The 15,282-nt window shown below is 40.1% G+C and overlaps 1 protein-coding gene across 1 annotated transcript in view; it reads left to right on the top strand.

Moving 5' to 3' along the window:
* Window positions 1–14,088, top strand: part of LOC140241652 (myoferlin-like) — a 188,884-nt gene extending 174,796 nt beyond the window's left edge. Inside the window, exon 51 of the mRNA XM_072321395.1 lies at window positions 12,002–14,088. Within this exon, the coding sequence (XP_072177496.1) occupies window positions 12,002–12,185 (184 nt within the window). The 3' untranslated portion in view covers window positions 12,186–14,088. The remainder of the gene's footprint in view (window positions 1–12,001) is intronic.
* Window positions 14,089–15,282: the final 1,194 nt, after the last annotated feature.

The raw sequence follows: 15,282 nt of genomic DNA, 5'->3' as shown, positions 1-15,282 counted from the left end.
CTGTCATCATGTCAGTTGTGTCATGTATCAGGTCTATTATATGTAATGTGATCAGCTTATTCATCAAGGCAGTGCAGGGTTGTTATGTTCGACAAATGTCACTGTCGGCTAGCTATCCCCCTTTTTTCGGTCTTCAAATTTCCTCCACAAGGTACATGTTTGAAACGTGACAAAACAAGGCACAAGACAAGACTTCTATTTTGACTTTGAGTGATATTTGTGTGATTATGATTTGTGGTTTGTGATCAATAGGTGCGAGCATTCTGAGTGAATTTCTGTTTGTTTTTGTTTGTTTGTTTGCTTGTTTGTTTGATTGTTGTTTGTTTGTTTGCTTGGAGTGCATTAAGTTCTTCAATGCAACAACTGTTTTCAGTTGGCACCCTGCCCACAGAAACTTGGGGGTCCTAAGCAAAATCTGTGAAAGGATTGTAGAATATTGTTGGAAATGTCGGGGTTGAAATATAGGTCTATCCCCTGTGTTAGTTGTGAGCTGCTATAAATGAAGGCAGGCATCATTCACTTGAGCCAAAACTCCATCTTAAACTACCACCAACACGACTGTAGCTACCACCACCACCACTACCACCAGTCCTACCACCACCACCACTACCACCACCAGCACAGCCACTACCACCAGTACAGCCACCACCACCACCACCATCACTATAACTAACTACCACTTCCACTACCACCATTATTACCATTGACAACATTACCACCACTACAAGTACTACCATTACCACCGCTATCCCAACTGCCACACTATCACACTACTGCTACATCAGCAACGTTATCACCACTGCAACCACTGCCACCGTGACTAACTGCTACTGCTGCTACTACAGCCACATCATGACGAACCTGCAAACTTGCTTTGAAACTTCTCCCTGGGTTACTGTAAATGTCAGGCATGGTTGTTCATATGATAAACATCATCATAAGCATCCAAATTCATGAAATTCTTCCATCAAATTGTTTTTATTGCAACTGATTGACAAATTATTTACGTCAATGTAGGGCAATTTGTCAGTCGCTTGCAATCATATAAGTGTGTCTTCATGCAAAGCATACAATCTGCCAGTAATATTGTGACCTCACATCAGAAGCAAAACTCTCTCCACTCTAAAACAAAACACACATAAAAAGGAGCGAGATGGGACAAACCTTTTCCATATCTAGACGATATAGAGAAATGTCATACTGTAAAACATGATATATTGGCGGCATGAAATTTTCACGAATTGGAGCCGACGGCCTTTTTCGTGGCGTGAAATTTGCGCAAATTGCCACTGGCGTTCAGTGCATAGGCCATAGTGTAGACGAGAACTTTTGCGTGCATTTTAATTTCCCGAACCTTGGCGCTCTCGAAATTCACGAAATTAAAATGCACGCGAACATTCCTCATTTTACAGTACTTCTATCTATTGAAGTGCTAGAGGGTATATCAGATTTCATGATTTCTGGCCTTGGGGGTTGGGGCAATGATTAGTATTTACCATGTAGAGGCCTTGATGCATAAATGTTCATGTTTACAATCAGAGGGAGAAAGAAATATGTCTTGTGTAAATACAGATGGGAGGTGACATACAAGTCAAATTCAGTGGCACACTGAATGAACTGCATTGTCCAGGGTTGTGGTATGCACAGCTTTCAAAACTCTGCACTATGTATACACATGATTACACAGCTCTACACTCCTTCCAGAAAAGTTTTCTAATAACTATGTTGGAGGAATAGCGGTGGTTTCAGCCGAATACTTTACATCCAGAATCCCTCCCCCCCCCCCCCACAAATGTGATGGTACTCACTTCAAGACAAGGTTCTTGGTTTTTTTTACAAGAAATCCTGTTCATCTAGTGTTTTAATGTGCCAGGGTTACAGTGTACATGATTGTTTAGACAGATTCAGCGAGCCTTGAGCTTTCATACGTAGTAATAAATACATGTAGTAGCCTAAACTGCAGTCTTTAAGCCTCTTTTTTTTGGGGGGGGGGGGGGGGGTGGGTTACATTCGTTTTATACCGGCATCGGTCTTTGTCTTATGGCCTTCCCTTTGTCATGCAGTGACCATCAATAGTTCGCCATCTAGTGAATGGATAATTGGGTTACATGTTTCTGCCATTTCAGGTCCATTAGCCCCAAGATTTGAAGAAAAAAAAATGTGTATAGTTTTAGAAGTGAGACTAGGTAAATTGACACTACATCAATGGGATTTAAAAAAAAAGAATGCCCTGTTTTAGCATTGTGTTTCAAAATCTACTTTTGAAAACCTTTATATATGGATGTGTGTAAACAAGCGTAGGGATATGGTTAGGAATCGGTGTACAAGCGTTTTCAATGTTCTTGTGAAGTGGGGGGGGGGGGAGGGATTGCTGGAAGGGATTTCACATAGCAAATAAAGCAGTATCTAATTTTAGGCCTTGCTCATTTCTTCAATTAAAAGAAGAAAATAGTGAAACCCCAAATAGCTGGCTCTTTTGTAGACTAGCTTTTACATTTTCCGCATCCCTTATCCAACAGTGTTAACTTCACATAATTAGCATACCGCAATTAGTTACTCGGGGTGACTTGCCTTCAGGTTTCGGAAAATGCCCAGAGGTAGATCTTCTCCAGGAGAAGTGATAACACCTTAATAGCCTTTGTTTGCAAACCAAAGTGGCACATATAGATGATGGATGGATGCAGGAAAGAGATGTGCCCATTAAAGTCAGAAGTGACAGTTTGATGCAGGGATTGTAGGTAACTGGCTATGGGGTTATTCAGAGGTGAAAGGTGCTAGGGACAATTCCGTTCCTTATTCTTTCGATCAACGCCTGGCTTGTTATGCCTGCATTCTTTGGGCCCTGTCCAAATCCCGAGGGTAGGCGTTGTAAGTTGCGAGTAGCGAGTTTTGAGGGTTGTGGGGGCAAATACGAAAGCAGAAGATAATGAGGAAAAGTCTTGAAGAAATTGTGCACAAAAGCTCTTTTCAGTAGTGCTCAAAATGATGCTTGTCCCAGTGCTATTTTTAGTCATCCATTCCTTTTTAATTTAAGTAACAAAATTATGCAGAATCTGTGTGTGACTCCTATTCATGACTTCTCAACCACATCCCTGGAATATGTGGCATGAATTCTGTGAAGCGTGCTACATTACCTCCTGTACCCAGAGTTGTTTGTTGTTTTAGCCCATGTTTCTCTCTCTACCCAGCATAAATATCACCACCACTTTCAGTTTTCATTCGGCCATTTGCTGCAATCATATTTCATGCTGACTTTTTAAAATTGCTATTATGAAACTATCGGGCATATTTTCTCAAGCTCACCCATTGTTTCGCATCAAAGATTTTTCTCCAGAGAAAACAATCCATGTTCGAAAAAAATTGATAATCACTATTTTTGATTTTGCCTGAAAAGTACCACACATATTCCCCTGTCCTTGACTGAGAGAAGGGGGGGGGGGGAGGGGCTATGAAATTAGCCAAAACTGTAAAACTATAAACTTCAGAATGGATAGTCCAATATTCCTCCAACTTTCACTGAGTATTTCACTTAGCTTGCGGCATGCTCTGACTGTACAGTACTGGTTGAGGTGGGGATTCATGTTTTGAACATTCCTAAGTGAGATCATGAGAAACCTCTTATGAAATATGAAAGAGCATGTAATTCTAAGAAGAATTCAACATTTATTTGATGAAAATTTGTTTTCAAATGGTTGATATGTCCAAAAAAAGTGATGATAAATAAAAGGCGACAGGCCACGCCTTTTATTAGGATCTCTTTGCTTCACCTTGTTTTGGGATATCTCGGCCCATTTCAAAACCGATTTCATGAAATCAACTTTTGATACCCCTTAGAATTGCATGCTCTTTGACATTTCATAGAGTGGTTTCTGAATATCTCGCAAAACGTGAAAAGCTAAATCCTCACCTCAACCAGAACTGTACACACCCTTTAAACCCTTGAAGGCAAGTCTGCATCGATACCTGCTTTAACATCACTCTCTCTCTCTCCTCCTCTATCTCTTGTCCATCCATCTTTGATAAGTGTCCACCTCCCTTTCTCTGTCCTCCAGTCTATTCTTCCCTTCCATACTTTCTCTCACTATCTTGCACTCTGGCTGAACTCCGTCCAAGAGGGATCTGTAGGTAGCTTTCAGGATGAAAAGCTGCACTTAAAAAAAAGAGAGAAAAAAAAAAGTGACCTTTAATTGTTAGAAGCAATATGTCCCTTGCGAGGTCATTTCTGTTAATTTCGTGTTATTGTTACCATTTCCAATTCAGTTGTTGTGATGTAAGCTCCTCTGGGCCTCAGTGGGTCGTAAGAATCTTTGAATTTCCTGACACCGTGCCTCTACAGGTGTTTCCAATAGATTGGAAAGGCCAGATATATTTAAATTTATATGATTTTGGTTACAAAATACTGAAAGTAATAATACAGAGAGAAACTGTCCCAAAATAAGTTGTAAGAAACTTGATTGATTGTGTACATCCCTAAATATTCATTAGGTGGACGAGCTTCAGGTTAACAAATCTTTTGAAGACCAGGCTACTCCTTTGGGTATTGAACATATATTTTGCTTTTTGCGACCACCCTAGTATATCGTGTGGCTTTGTTGTTGCTGTTGTTGTTGGGGGGGGGGGGGGGATAGTAAAAGAAAGTTTGTATCTGTAGGAGTACCAAAAAGGTTAAAAATAGATGTTACACTTTGAGATTGATTTGGTGGCAGTGACTCGATCATATTGTAAATATGTTTGTTTTTGTTTTTGTTTTTGAAGTAGCCGTAGAAGCTTTTGGCTGAGACACATTTGATTAACTGCTGAAAATTCTAGCAAGGCGATTGTGCAATAGATTCTGAAAGTTAAAACCTGTGTTTTGTGGCGGACTGTCCACAACATTCATTTGTTGTAATTTTTCCGCTGTGGACATGCAGGCAAAACAAGTAGAATTGAATGTAACGAAGCTAACCCAGCACAACAGAAATGCGTGATCAGGGCCTTGAACGTCCAAAGCTGAGAGTGATTGGCATTGCCATGGCAACTGATGCTGATGCCCAAAGCTCATTGGCTCACTGTCCCTATCATAGCGGCTTTTACCACGAGTGGCATTTGCTGAACATCTTTCATAAAATGAGGCTAAGTACAATGCTTAACCTTTTAATGCCCCTAGGGTTTTGAGAAAAAAAAAAATCAAAGATACATGCGTCAAATTTTGTTTTGAAAGAGATACGAGGAATTTCAATAGAATATTTTTGTTTTCCCCTCAATTCCCCTATTTTTAAGTCTCATTATTCAAAAGCTTGTAAATATGTGTCTTCATGTGAGTCACCTACTTTATGAGGTCAACCCCAGATCAAATGAATTAGCACGGCAGACATGTTTGAGATCGGTAACTTGCTGTTGGATTAAGTTTGATATGAAAAAAAGGGCAAAATTATAGGGCCCTATATCACTGGTTGTGTGCAAATTGGCATCTTTTATTCCAATACCTCGACTAACACACCTTAGTTTACTACCAGATGTTAATGAGGAAAAAGATAACAAGGAACTGGTGTGACAGATTTTGATTTGCAGATGGGGAAGGGTGGAGGTTGTATAGAATGTCAAATGAGAGTTTTGAGAAACAATTGTGTTATCTGAGAAGTCATGGAAAGCCACCAACGATGTCAAATATCTCAGAAGGGGTTAAGAAGTTACTGCATGTTCTGTAGTACATGTACTGAACTTTTTTTCCCCAAAAAGATTGTTGACTTCTCCTACCCCCTCCCCCTCCCCCCCCCTCCCCCCTCCCCCTACTCTGTTTCTCTTTCCTGGTTTGGTTTGTTTATTTTCTCACAATATTCTTGCAATCCAGGTAGTGGTATCCAGGTCAGTAGTGCAGAAGATGTGTTTCAACAACATTTATTGAGCATTTGTCTGGTAGCATGGCAAAAAGATTGAATCCAAATTTATTATTTGATTTTATTAACCTGGAATAGTAAAGGCAAAGTTCTGTCTTTTCTTTTTCTTGGAGGGGGAGGACGGGAGGGATTGAGTTTAAAGGGACTGTACAGTTCTGGTTGAGGTGAGGATTTAGCTTTTAATGTTTTGCAAGATATTCAGAAACCACTCTATGAGATGTCAAAGAGCATGCAATCCTAAGGGTTATCAAAAGTTTATTTAATGAAAATTGGTTTTGAAATGGCTAAGATATCCAAAAACAAGGTGAAACAAAGAGATCCTAATAAAAGGCGTGGCCTGTCGCCTTTTATTATTATTACTTTTTTGGATATCTCAGCCATTTGAAAACCAATTTTCATCAAATAAACGTTGAATCCTTCTAAACATTACATGCTCTTTCATATTTCATAAGAGGTTTCTCATTATCTCACTTAGGAATGTTATAAACCTGAATCCCCACCTCAACCGGTACTGTACAGTCCCTTTAAAGGGGAAGGCTAGTAACCGATCAGTGGGAATCAGTGGAAATGCTGTGAGATGATTGTTCCAATCCTTATGGGATTTATTCAAGAGTTCATTGTATATCTATTGTTGTGTGAAAATTATTTGCTTCAGAATGGTCTCATATTCAAGTAATGTGCAGTTTAATGCTTCCAGGTTAGCGTCCCTGGTCAGTGACGGAGCATTAATCTGCACATTACTTGAATATGAGACCGTTCGGAAGCAAATCATTTTCACACAACAATAGATATACAATGAACTCTTGAATGAATCCCATAAGGATTAGAACAATCATCTCCCAGCATTTCCACTGATTCCCACTGATCAGTTACTAGCCTTCCCCTTTAAGGTTGAGGTTGATGTTTACAGGCAAACTGCTGATGGCACATTCACAGGGTTTTTTTGTGGGTTTTTTATTTTTTTGGAATGATCTTTATATTTCCCCATCCTCCACCAGCCTCTCCAGCAGACATGGGAAAAAGTTTGTTGTGTTCATGGCAGAGTGAACAATGCCTTTGTTTGGCCAACAATAGCTTTTTGTATGAATGGCCTTGGAGGAAACTCACTGACAGGGTTATGATCAAAACATGAAGAGGAGAAAGTTGGAGGCCTTTTGGCCAAAAAACTGGCCTCCTATAAAAAACAGAAAAAGGAAAAAGTTGTCCAGAAAATGAAATCAAACACAAGCACTGGAATTTTATGCAATCATATTATAAGACTTCGTAAGACAGCTTCCAAACACAATTTTAAAAAAGCCTAAACCAAAGCCAAATTATTGTTTTTAGTTTCATGGAGATGGGATAATCATAATATGAACATATATTATTATTTAAACCTGTTGAGGATGGACTGTTGGAATGTTGTCAGTGTTGTTTGCTTTGATTTGATAAATCCACTTCCAATATGTTCAACCCCCAATAAAAAACAACAACAACAAAACTACGAACTGGTACAAATTTATGTTTAATTTGTAAATATCTAATGATTACTTATCTGTAATTCATGTAGTGTCTTTACAGTTTTTGCTGATTTAAGCACAATAATGATAGGATTGAATTCCATTCCAAATGCCATATTGAGTTTCATTACCTAGAATAAATAATATTTTATTTTCAGGGTTTCACACAGAATCAGGTCAAATATGCAGCTCTGTTTGTATGAGTAGTGCAGGGGAAATGTGACGATAGTTTCATCGTACTGGCTAAAGTAGAATGTTTGCCAATGTGAAGCTGAAAATATGTAAGTACAGGAAACGCAGGAGAAGAAGACATATCCTATGCCAGCCTTTGAAATATGTGGCTGATATTTAGGAACCAAACACTGCATCATGCTGTAAAAATCAGTAATATGCAAGAATGCTCTGTAATTTCATCATTTCAAGAAATGTGCAGTCAAACTGGAATTTTTTGTCGGCTACCACACACACCAATCCCTAATTCCTGTTTTTTTGATTTACTTGCTGCTTTGGGCAACCTAATGTTACCGGCAGGCACATTTATCTGCCAGCTGATGATAGGGTGGAGATAAAAAGATTAGGTGCATTGATAAAAGATGCATACGGTCGTGGATGCAGAGCTTACGGGAAAACATTGAAAGGGGAAGACTCGCGAGCGAGACTCGAGACATGACGGCCGTGCAGCCGCTGCCAGGGAAGCTATTATGTGAGGCATGAAACATTCATGTGTTACTTGACAAGACAAAAAAAAAAAAAGAAGAAGAAGCCCAGCACTGGGTTCACAGACAGGTCAGGCCACCCTTTAATGGAGGAATCGAAAGAAATTGAATGTGCCAGGAATATCGCCTGCCTAAAGAGAGAGAGCGAAAAAAAGAAAGAACGTTGCGTGAATTTGACGAACGTCGATTTCCTTCAGGCCATGACCATTGCTGCAAGGTAGTGATCGAACGATGATCGCAGGCTGGAAGTGTTCCGACAGGTTTTGAGCCTAAAATTGAGGGAAAGGGGTTATATCTTGAGGACAAATACGTGGGCTATATAGTGCAACTGGTACTGTGACCCATTTATCAGGCAACGAGCTAAAAAAAAAAATAGAACTAAAATCTGAAAATACCACGAAAATCGATGAGACATTGCCTGAATTCGGTTTCCTTGACATTTCCTGTTTTCTGAGAGGATATTAAGAGAGCTGACTGAAACACAATGTGGTAGAAAGGCACTGTGCAGTTTCTCCCAAGTTTTTTTCATCCAAGAAGGAAATGGAAGATGGGGGAATTCACAAATGAATGGCAAAGGAAGAAGATTCCATTTCTTGAAGAGAGGACAGCGACAGAAAAGGGGGAAAATTGAATGAAATGAACGCACTTGCAAATGTTGATGGGGGATGGACAGAGAGCTTTAATTCAAGGTAAAATTCCATGATGTAAGATGGACGAAAAGGCCCATTGTCTGCAATTTGTACAGTATCTTTTTTGAGAGTCGGACATGAGATTTTAAGTGAATGGATGTGTCTTGTGCCACGCCGCCTGATCTTGGATGAAAAACACTCTGTACAGACTCATCATCATGTCCCTGGATTTACCCTTCAGATGTTCTTCGTGTAATGAAATGTTCGATCAGATTTGATTGGTGTGAAACGCCTCTTGATATATTGCACTCCGTGTGCCGAAAGCATGGAGACATTCTGACGAAGCGGTAAAGTGATATGTTTTTATAGGGTATATTAGTCTGAGAAATTGAGTGTTTCATTGTGTCAGTGGAGAGTTCGAGAATGTTGAACTCCTGGTGACCTATAGGGATCTGTGCAAACAAGAGCATAAGGAGAACAAAGAGGGGAGAGAGAGAGAGAGAGAGAGTTGCACAGTGTACAGCGGTGCGCTCGTGTCTGCTTACCATTGTTGTCGACGCGAAAGGCTCCAACGGTGCGCACAATGGCGGATTATTGATCTCAATAATTCATACATCACATTCACCCCTCCTATTTATGATTGAGCTTTCTATTTACAACATTGTTGCCCCCGTACCGCTGGTAATTTAGTCTTGCGGCTGGGTTCCCCCCCCCCCCCCTCCTTTTCAAGTGCAGATTCCTGTGCCCAGAAGAAAAATCACTGTGGTGTAGGCAGGAAGGGAGAAAATTGCAAAGTGCGTTGTTGAAGAAACGTAGCGAGCTATAATGGCGTAGATGGAGGTAGAAAAAAATGGAAGAGAATACGTTTGTGTAAGGGGAAATTTTTCAAGGTGAATCGTGACTACCTCATTAGGCACAAGTGATTGATTGGTGTTAGCCCCCTGTTAAAATGTAATTTGTGGGTTGGATTTGTTGGAAGAGCTGGTAGAATATAGCCATCATCCTTCCTTTTCATGCGAAATGAAGAAAAGTATGGCAGAGAGAGAGAGAGAGGTCAAAACCTACAAGGTTAGAGCCCTTATCATCTGTAGAGGGGCTGGTTTCAAGAAGGACCTAGACAATTGTAGCTTAAAGGACAAGTTGTCTCATGAACCCATAATGATGCTCTCTTTGGCCCTGCAAGCACTGTACCCATTGTGTGACTGAAAGTGCATGTTGCATCAGGGGGTTTGAATCCATGAACCTTGAAAGGAAATGTGTCTCCCATACCACAGAGCTACAACCTCTGTTTTGAATCATCATGTCAGAAATAGGTTTTCTGCTCTTTTTTTTTTTTTTTACTTGAGAAAATGTGGACTTTTTTATGTCGTGTGTGAATAATTCTACTCTTCATGGAATGGACATGGCAGTAGTTTACAAACACTAAGAATCTGCTTCAAAGTGCAATAATCTACTTCCTGCTATGTTACAAATCAAAGAGTGAAGTGGTTGTATTAGAAAAGAAATAAAATGAAACAACATTTTGATGCTTTGCCCTGTGCCTGCAAGGATGAACATTAATAATTTCTCCCAAGGCTGTTGTCAAAATATTTGAGGGAAATTTCTCCCCCCCCCCTCCTCCTCTCTCTACTATTGCTTTGCATGCCAAAGGAAAGGTAACAATGTGCCCTAATTTTTGGTTCGATAAGCTTCGGGTGTTGGATGACTTTGATTTGTGGCGAGCAGAGCTCATCTCCGCATCCTGCAGCTGTTATATGTAGGGTGCGACTGGCCCGGAGAGGGTGCTTTTGAGATGGGTCCCTTGCCTCATTCGCAGTCAGCAGTTGTAGACGTGCTAGGAATTGAGCCCCAGTGGAGTACGCTAACAACACAAAACAAAACATTCCTTTTCATACTCTTGACATTTATGCTTTACTCTTGTATGCTTTACCGTGAAGAATGTTTGTTTGTGGGGGTGGAAGAATGCAATTTTCATGACCCATTTTGAAGATGCTGAAAAAAAAGAAGGTATGAAGTGCAAAACAAAGACAAATTATATGAGAATAGAAAAGCATGTGTTTGTAGGGTGTTTTTTTTTCACTGTTATTTGGCCTGTCTGTAATAAGGGAAGCATGCCAAAGGAACAATATCACAATGTCCTTTTTCTTATGACTGTGCATGGTCTGTCAGTCAGAGCAGGGAGGTGCACCTCCCTGGTCAGTGCAAAAGTATCATCTTCATCATCTTCCATCCTCAAAGGGTTAACCCATTGAGGATGGACTGATTTTGCTGTAACACTCATTTCCCATAGACACCTTCCCGAGTATACTCCGGGACTTGTCCTCAACAATAGGGTAACAATCCATTTTCTGATTATATAACTGGCTGTGATTGTCACTGTGGCTGACTTTTCCTTTGCTAGGTCACATTATGGCTTGATTTATCATTTCAAGACACCAACTTTAAAGGGGATGGCTAGTAACCGATCAGTGGGAATCAGTGGGAATGCTGAGGGATGATTGTTCCAATCTTGTGGGATTCATTTAAGAGTACATTATATCTACTGTTGTGTGAAAATTCAGAACGGTCTCATATTCAACTAATGTGCAGATTAATGCCCCGTCACTGACCAGGGACGCTTACCTGGAAACATTAAACTGCACATTACTTGAATATGAGACCATTCTGAAGCAAATAATTTTCACACAAGAATAGATATATAATGTACTCTTAAATGAATCCCACAAGGATTGGAACAATCACCCCTCAGCATTCCCACTGATTCCCACTGATCAGTTACTAGCCTTCCCCTTTAAAATACCATTTGCTCTGTTTGCTATGTAGAGGCAGGTAATGGTGATCCGAGGTAGCAATGATTAACTTGGCACTGAAACTTTTAAAGGGACCGACTAGTTATTTTCATCATCTAGAAGAAGCCAAATGATATCTCCCCTCTTTTCTGTTCCAATGAAACTGTTACACTCAAGAGACCGCCTCCACTCAATGTCATACATATTTTTAAATGTTATGTCTTTCAGACCGCAGCCCCTCTATGCATGATTACCCGCGTGAAAATTTCACAAATGCTACTCTGACAATGCGTGTAGGTAGATTTTTGTGCACTCAAGGTTTTCAAGGAATAGAGTGGTGTGTGGACATCTATTTTTAGTATTTCAGGGTTCTTTTTTTTTTTTTCTTTTTTAATTAATTAGTGGTTGGCTAGTCGTAATAAAGCAATCAGCTGCCTCTGTGATTTTTTATTAAGCTTCTCTTTTCTTTACGTTTTTTCTCTTTCTCTACAGCCGTCCCGAAACCTCCTTCCTCTGGATCACTTCCCCATGGAAGTCTCTCAAGTACATCATTTGGCACAACTACAAGTGGTACATCTTAGGGTTCCTCCTCCTCCTCCTCCTTGTCGCTTTCATCGTCCTCATCATCTACAACGTTCCCGGGGCCGGGGTCAACAGGATCTTCGGCAACATATAGCCAGAGTCGTCCAGCTGGAACATGAGTCTCGCTCGATCCGACGCTTCCTCTTTGCATTGTGCCTCGGAAGTAAGAGAACAAGGGAAAAAAAAAGACTCAAATTCTGGGGACTTGCAAAAGAAGAGTGAGTCTCTTGGGCGAGGCTGAAAGCTGGCATAAAAAGCAGACTAGCTTGGCAAGAGCATGACTGGTCTGTCATCAAGTCTCGGCATAGGTTCGCGATGGATGTTGCGGATGTCAGGAGTAGGGGGCGGCTGCCCCGTACAGGTACTCATGAGTAGCTGTTTGATACGAAGTCTAGACGAAGGGAAGAAGTGGCTATTTGTTACTTAAAAACAAGAAGACGCGGTCGGTGTAAACATGGTGGTGGGATGTACATGTCGATTAGATTTCATTGCGCAACAGCGTGATTCTGTTTGGGTGTCGCGCATGTTGTGATGACCGCCTCTGGCAGCGCTTCATTTAGAACGATATTAGGAGTGATTGATGGCGTAGTTCAGTGGTGAATCAATTCTTGTGTTGTGATGCAGGATAATAAGAGTATGAATGGAGCATGATTGTCATTGATGGCATAATCGCATGGCTATAATAAGCTCTCACTTTTGAACATTGATAGTCTTCCAACAATAGGAGGATCAATCATCTTATAAGAATTGACATTAATGATGATTACCCATATGATAACAAAAGCTTGCTAAGGGATCGGTTCAAGTTGTACACTGAGAAAATATTGCAGAGATTTTATTTGGACTCAAATGATGAATGAGGAGATAGTTAAAGTATAGTTGACTATGATTCAGGTATCAAGAATAGAATAAAAAAGCATTTATCGAGTTGTGATTACTTTTAATTTTTTCGTGCATTTAACCTTCTACATGATTCTATGGAGTGTCAACAGCATTTCATACATTATTAGTGGTAGAGACTTCTACCAGGCTTGATAATAGAGACAAAAGCCTTGTGCTACATGTACAAGAAAGAATACACTATGACTGGAAGGTGTAAGAATAGAATAGCTCCTGAGGGAATCCACCATATCCATTATTGAGTATGTAATATTAATTATTGTCATAGTGCAACTGCCATACGATTCAGATAATCTTGGGAGAGCCTCTGCTTCAATGAAAGTTGTCTTCATGTGCATAAATGATGTCACAGGGCAATGTTCTCTTCTCATTACAAATGTGAATGTACTCTATTTTTTGTCCTTTATCTAAACCAGCCAGATAATACAATTGAATGGTCATAATGAGATCGGTATCCACGAAGAAGATGATATCGTCAATCAGACTCTGCCAAGAATAAGGAACCTCTGTTTCTGTTTGGTTGTTGGGGACTACTGCACTTCTTCTCATGAATCACCGTAGAATTTCTGCTTACCAAACTTGTAGTTACCATGGCAGTAGTCTACCAACAACCATTCAACTGTGTTCGTTGCATTGTACTCAGTGCCGCGAAAGCTAGAGTGATAAAATAGTAGAATAATTGCACGATGTCTGTGTAAAACAGGGCTCTTGTGTGTCTGCCTGTTAGATGTGGGACTGTCATGAAAGGTCCATTGTTCAGAGAGTCACTAGGTGATTCTTTAAACATGTACCTAGCAAAGTTGATAGGGGTGTTCAAAAAACTGTGCCTACGTAAATGAAGAAGCAATTATCAAATACCGAAAGCAATATTTGAATTGTCACTGCCCTATGCATGACTCACAAAAGTCACCGATGGCCAAAGAAGCATGTGACAGATTTTTGGGTGGTTTTGTTGCTTTTTTACAGCATGTGTGCCTTCTACTTGCATCAGTTTAATGTCACCATGTATAGAAACTCCATGTGGGAGATATTCAGCGTTTAGTTTACATCCACACAGCATAAGCTGCAGCGAATCAGATTTTCATTTGTCATTTCAATGGATAAACTATGTTTTGATTTCCAAATCATGTTTCAGCAAGACATTAAGAAATTTCTCAATCAGAGCTTATGAAGTAGAAGTGTACAAGATAGCAAGTGTAATATAGTGTTTATCGTGTTGCCTAAATATGTTATATTTTTGTGAATTGAACTCTACTTTCTATGCCACAAAAGAATTAGACAAAATCTAATGACAGTGTGATAATCTGAGATCTTCCAATCATCGATGTGGCATTTGTCCCTAATCTATCTACTTTTTCCGACAAGGAAGTGAGAATTGAGAGTATGTGTTGCTTGAATGTTTGCATGGTGAAGTAAATGAGCTAGAAAGGGTTGCGGTAACACCATGCACACGTAGTCCTTGTGAGGATCGTTGCTTGACGGAAGAAGGGCCTATAGAAAGAAGAGAGTTTAAGAGAAAAGCGACATCGTGAGACTGTGAGGAAGGCTTATAGAGACAAGGGGAGGGGGCAGCGGTGAGCTGGAAGTTGAAGTTGCACTAGTGGAGACAGGAGAAAAGGGGACAGAAAGAGTCGTAAGGAAGACTGGAGTGAAAAACTTTTTAAGTTCGATCTCTTGCTCTGTTTTATCTAACACTCTTTGCTCAGTCATTTTCACTCCACTTCTTTCTTTCTCATATACCATAGTCTGTTTCTCCTCCATGTATCTCTTTCCTTCTTCTTTTATTTCTTGTCCTTTTCAGGACCACCTCATTATTTGACAGTTTCTTCACACTTTATTTCTCAGTGCTTTCTACTCCTCAGAACTAAACTTGAACTTTATATTCTCTCCCATTTCCTTTCTTCCACATGAACATTTTCAGGACTTAACTTTCTTCATTATTATTTTTTCCCTTTCTCTCTCACAGCATTAACTCCTAGCATCCACTCAACCCCCTCCCCTTCACTTTCTCAACTTTAATTCCTTTTCTTCTTCTTTCCTTTTTCTTACTCTCTAGTTTCATCTCTCCATGACTTCTTTCCTTTCTGATTTATGTCTTCTCACCGTTCACCGATTTTGTTTCTCTCCCTTGGTTTCGTCACACTTCACATCTCTCTCCCATCTCCATGATTTTCCAACCTTTAATCTCTCCCTCTCCCCTCTCCTTTCTATTTCATCTTTCTCCTGTCAATGATTTCTGAACCTTTTTTCCCCCCCTGATTTTCACTCTTTTCTTCCCAACAACTCTTTCT

The sequence above is a fragment of the Diadema setosum genome, chromosome 18, assembly GCF_964275005.1.
Source record: "Diadema setosum chromosome 18, eeDiaSeto1, whole genome shotgun sequence".
NCBI lineage: Eukaryota > Metazoa > Echinodermata > Echinoidea > Diadematoida > Diadematidae > Diadema > Diadema setosum.
Note: the sequence above shows the minus strand (reverse complement) of the source record. Positions and strands in the feature narration are given on the sequence as shown.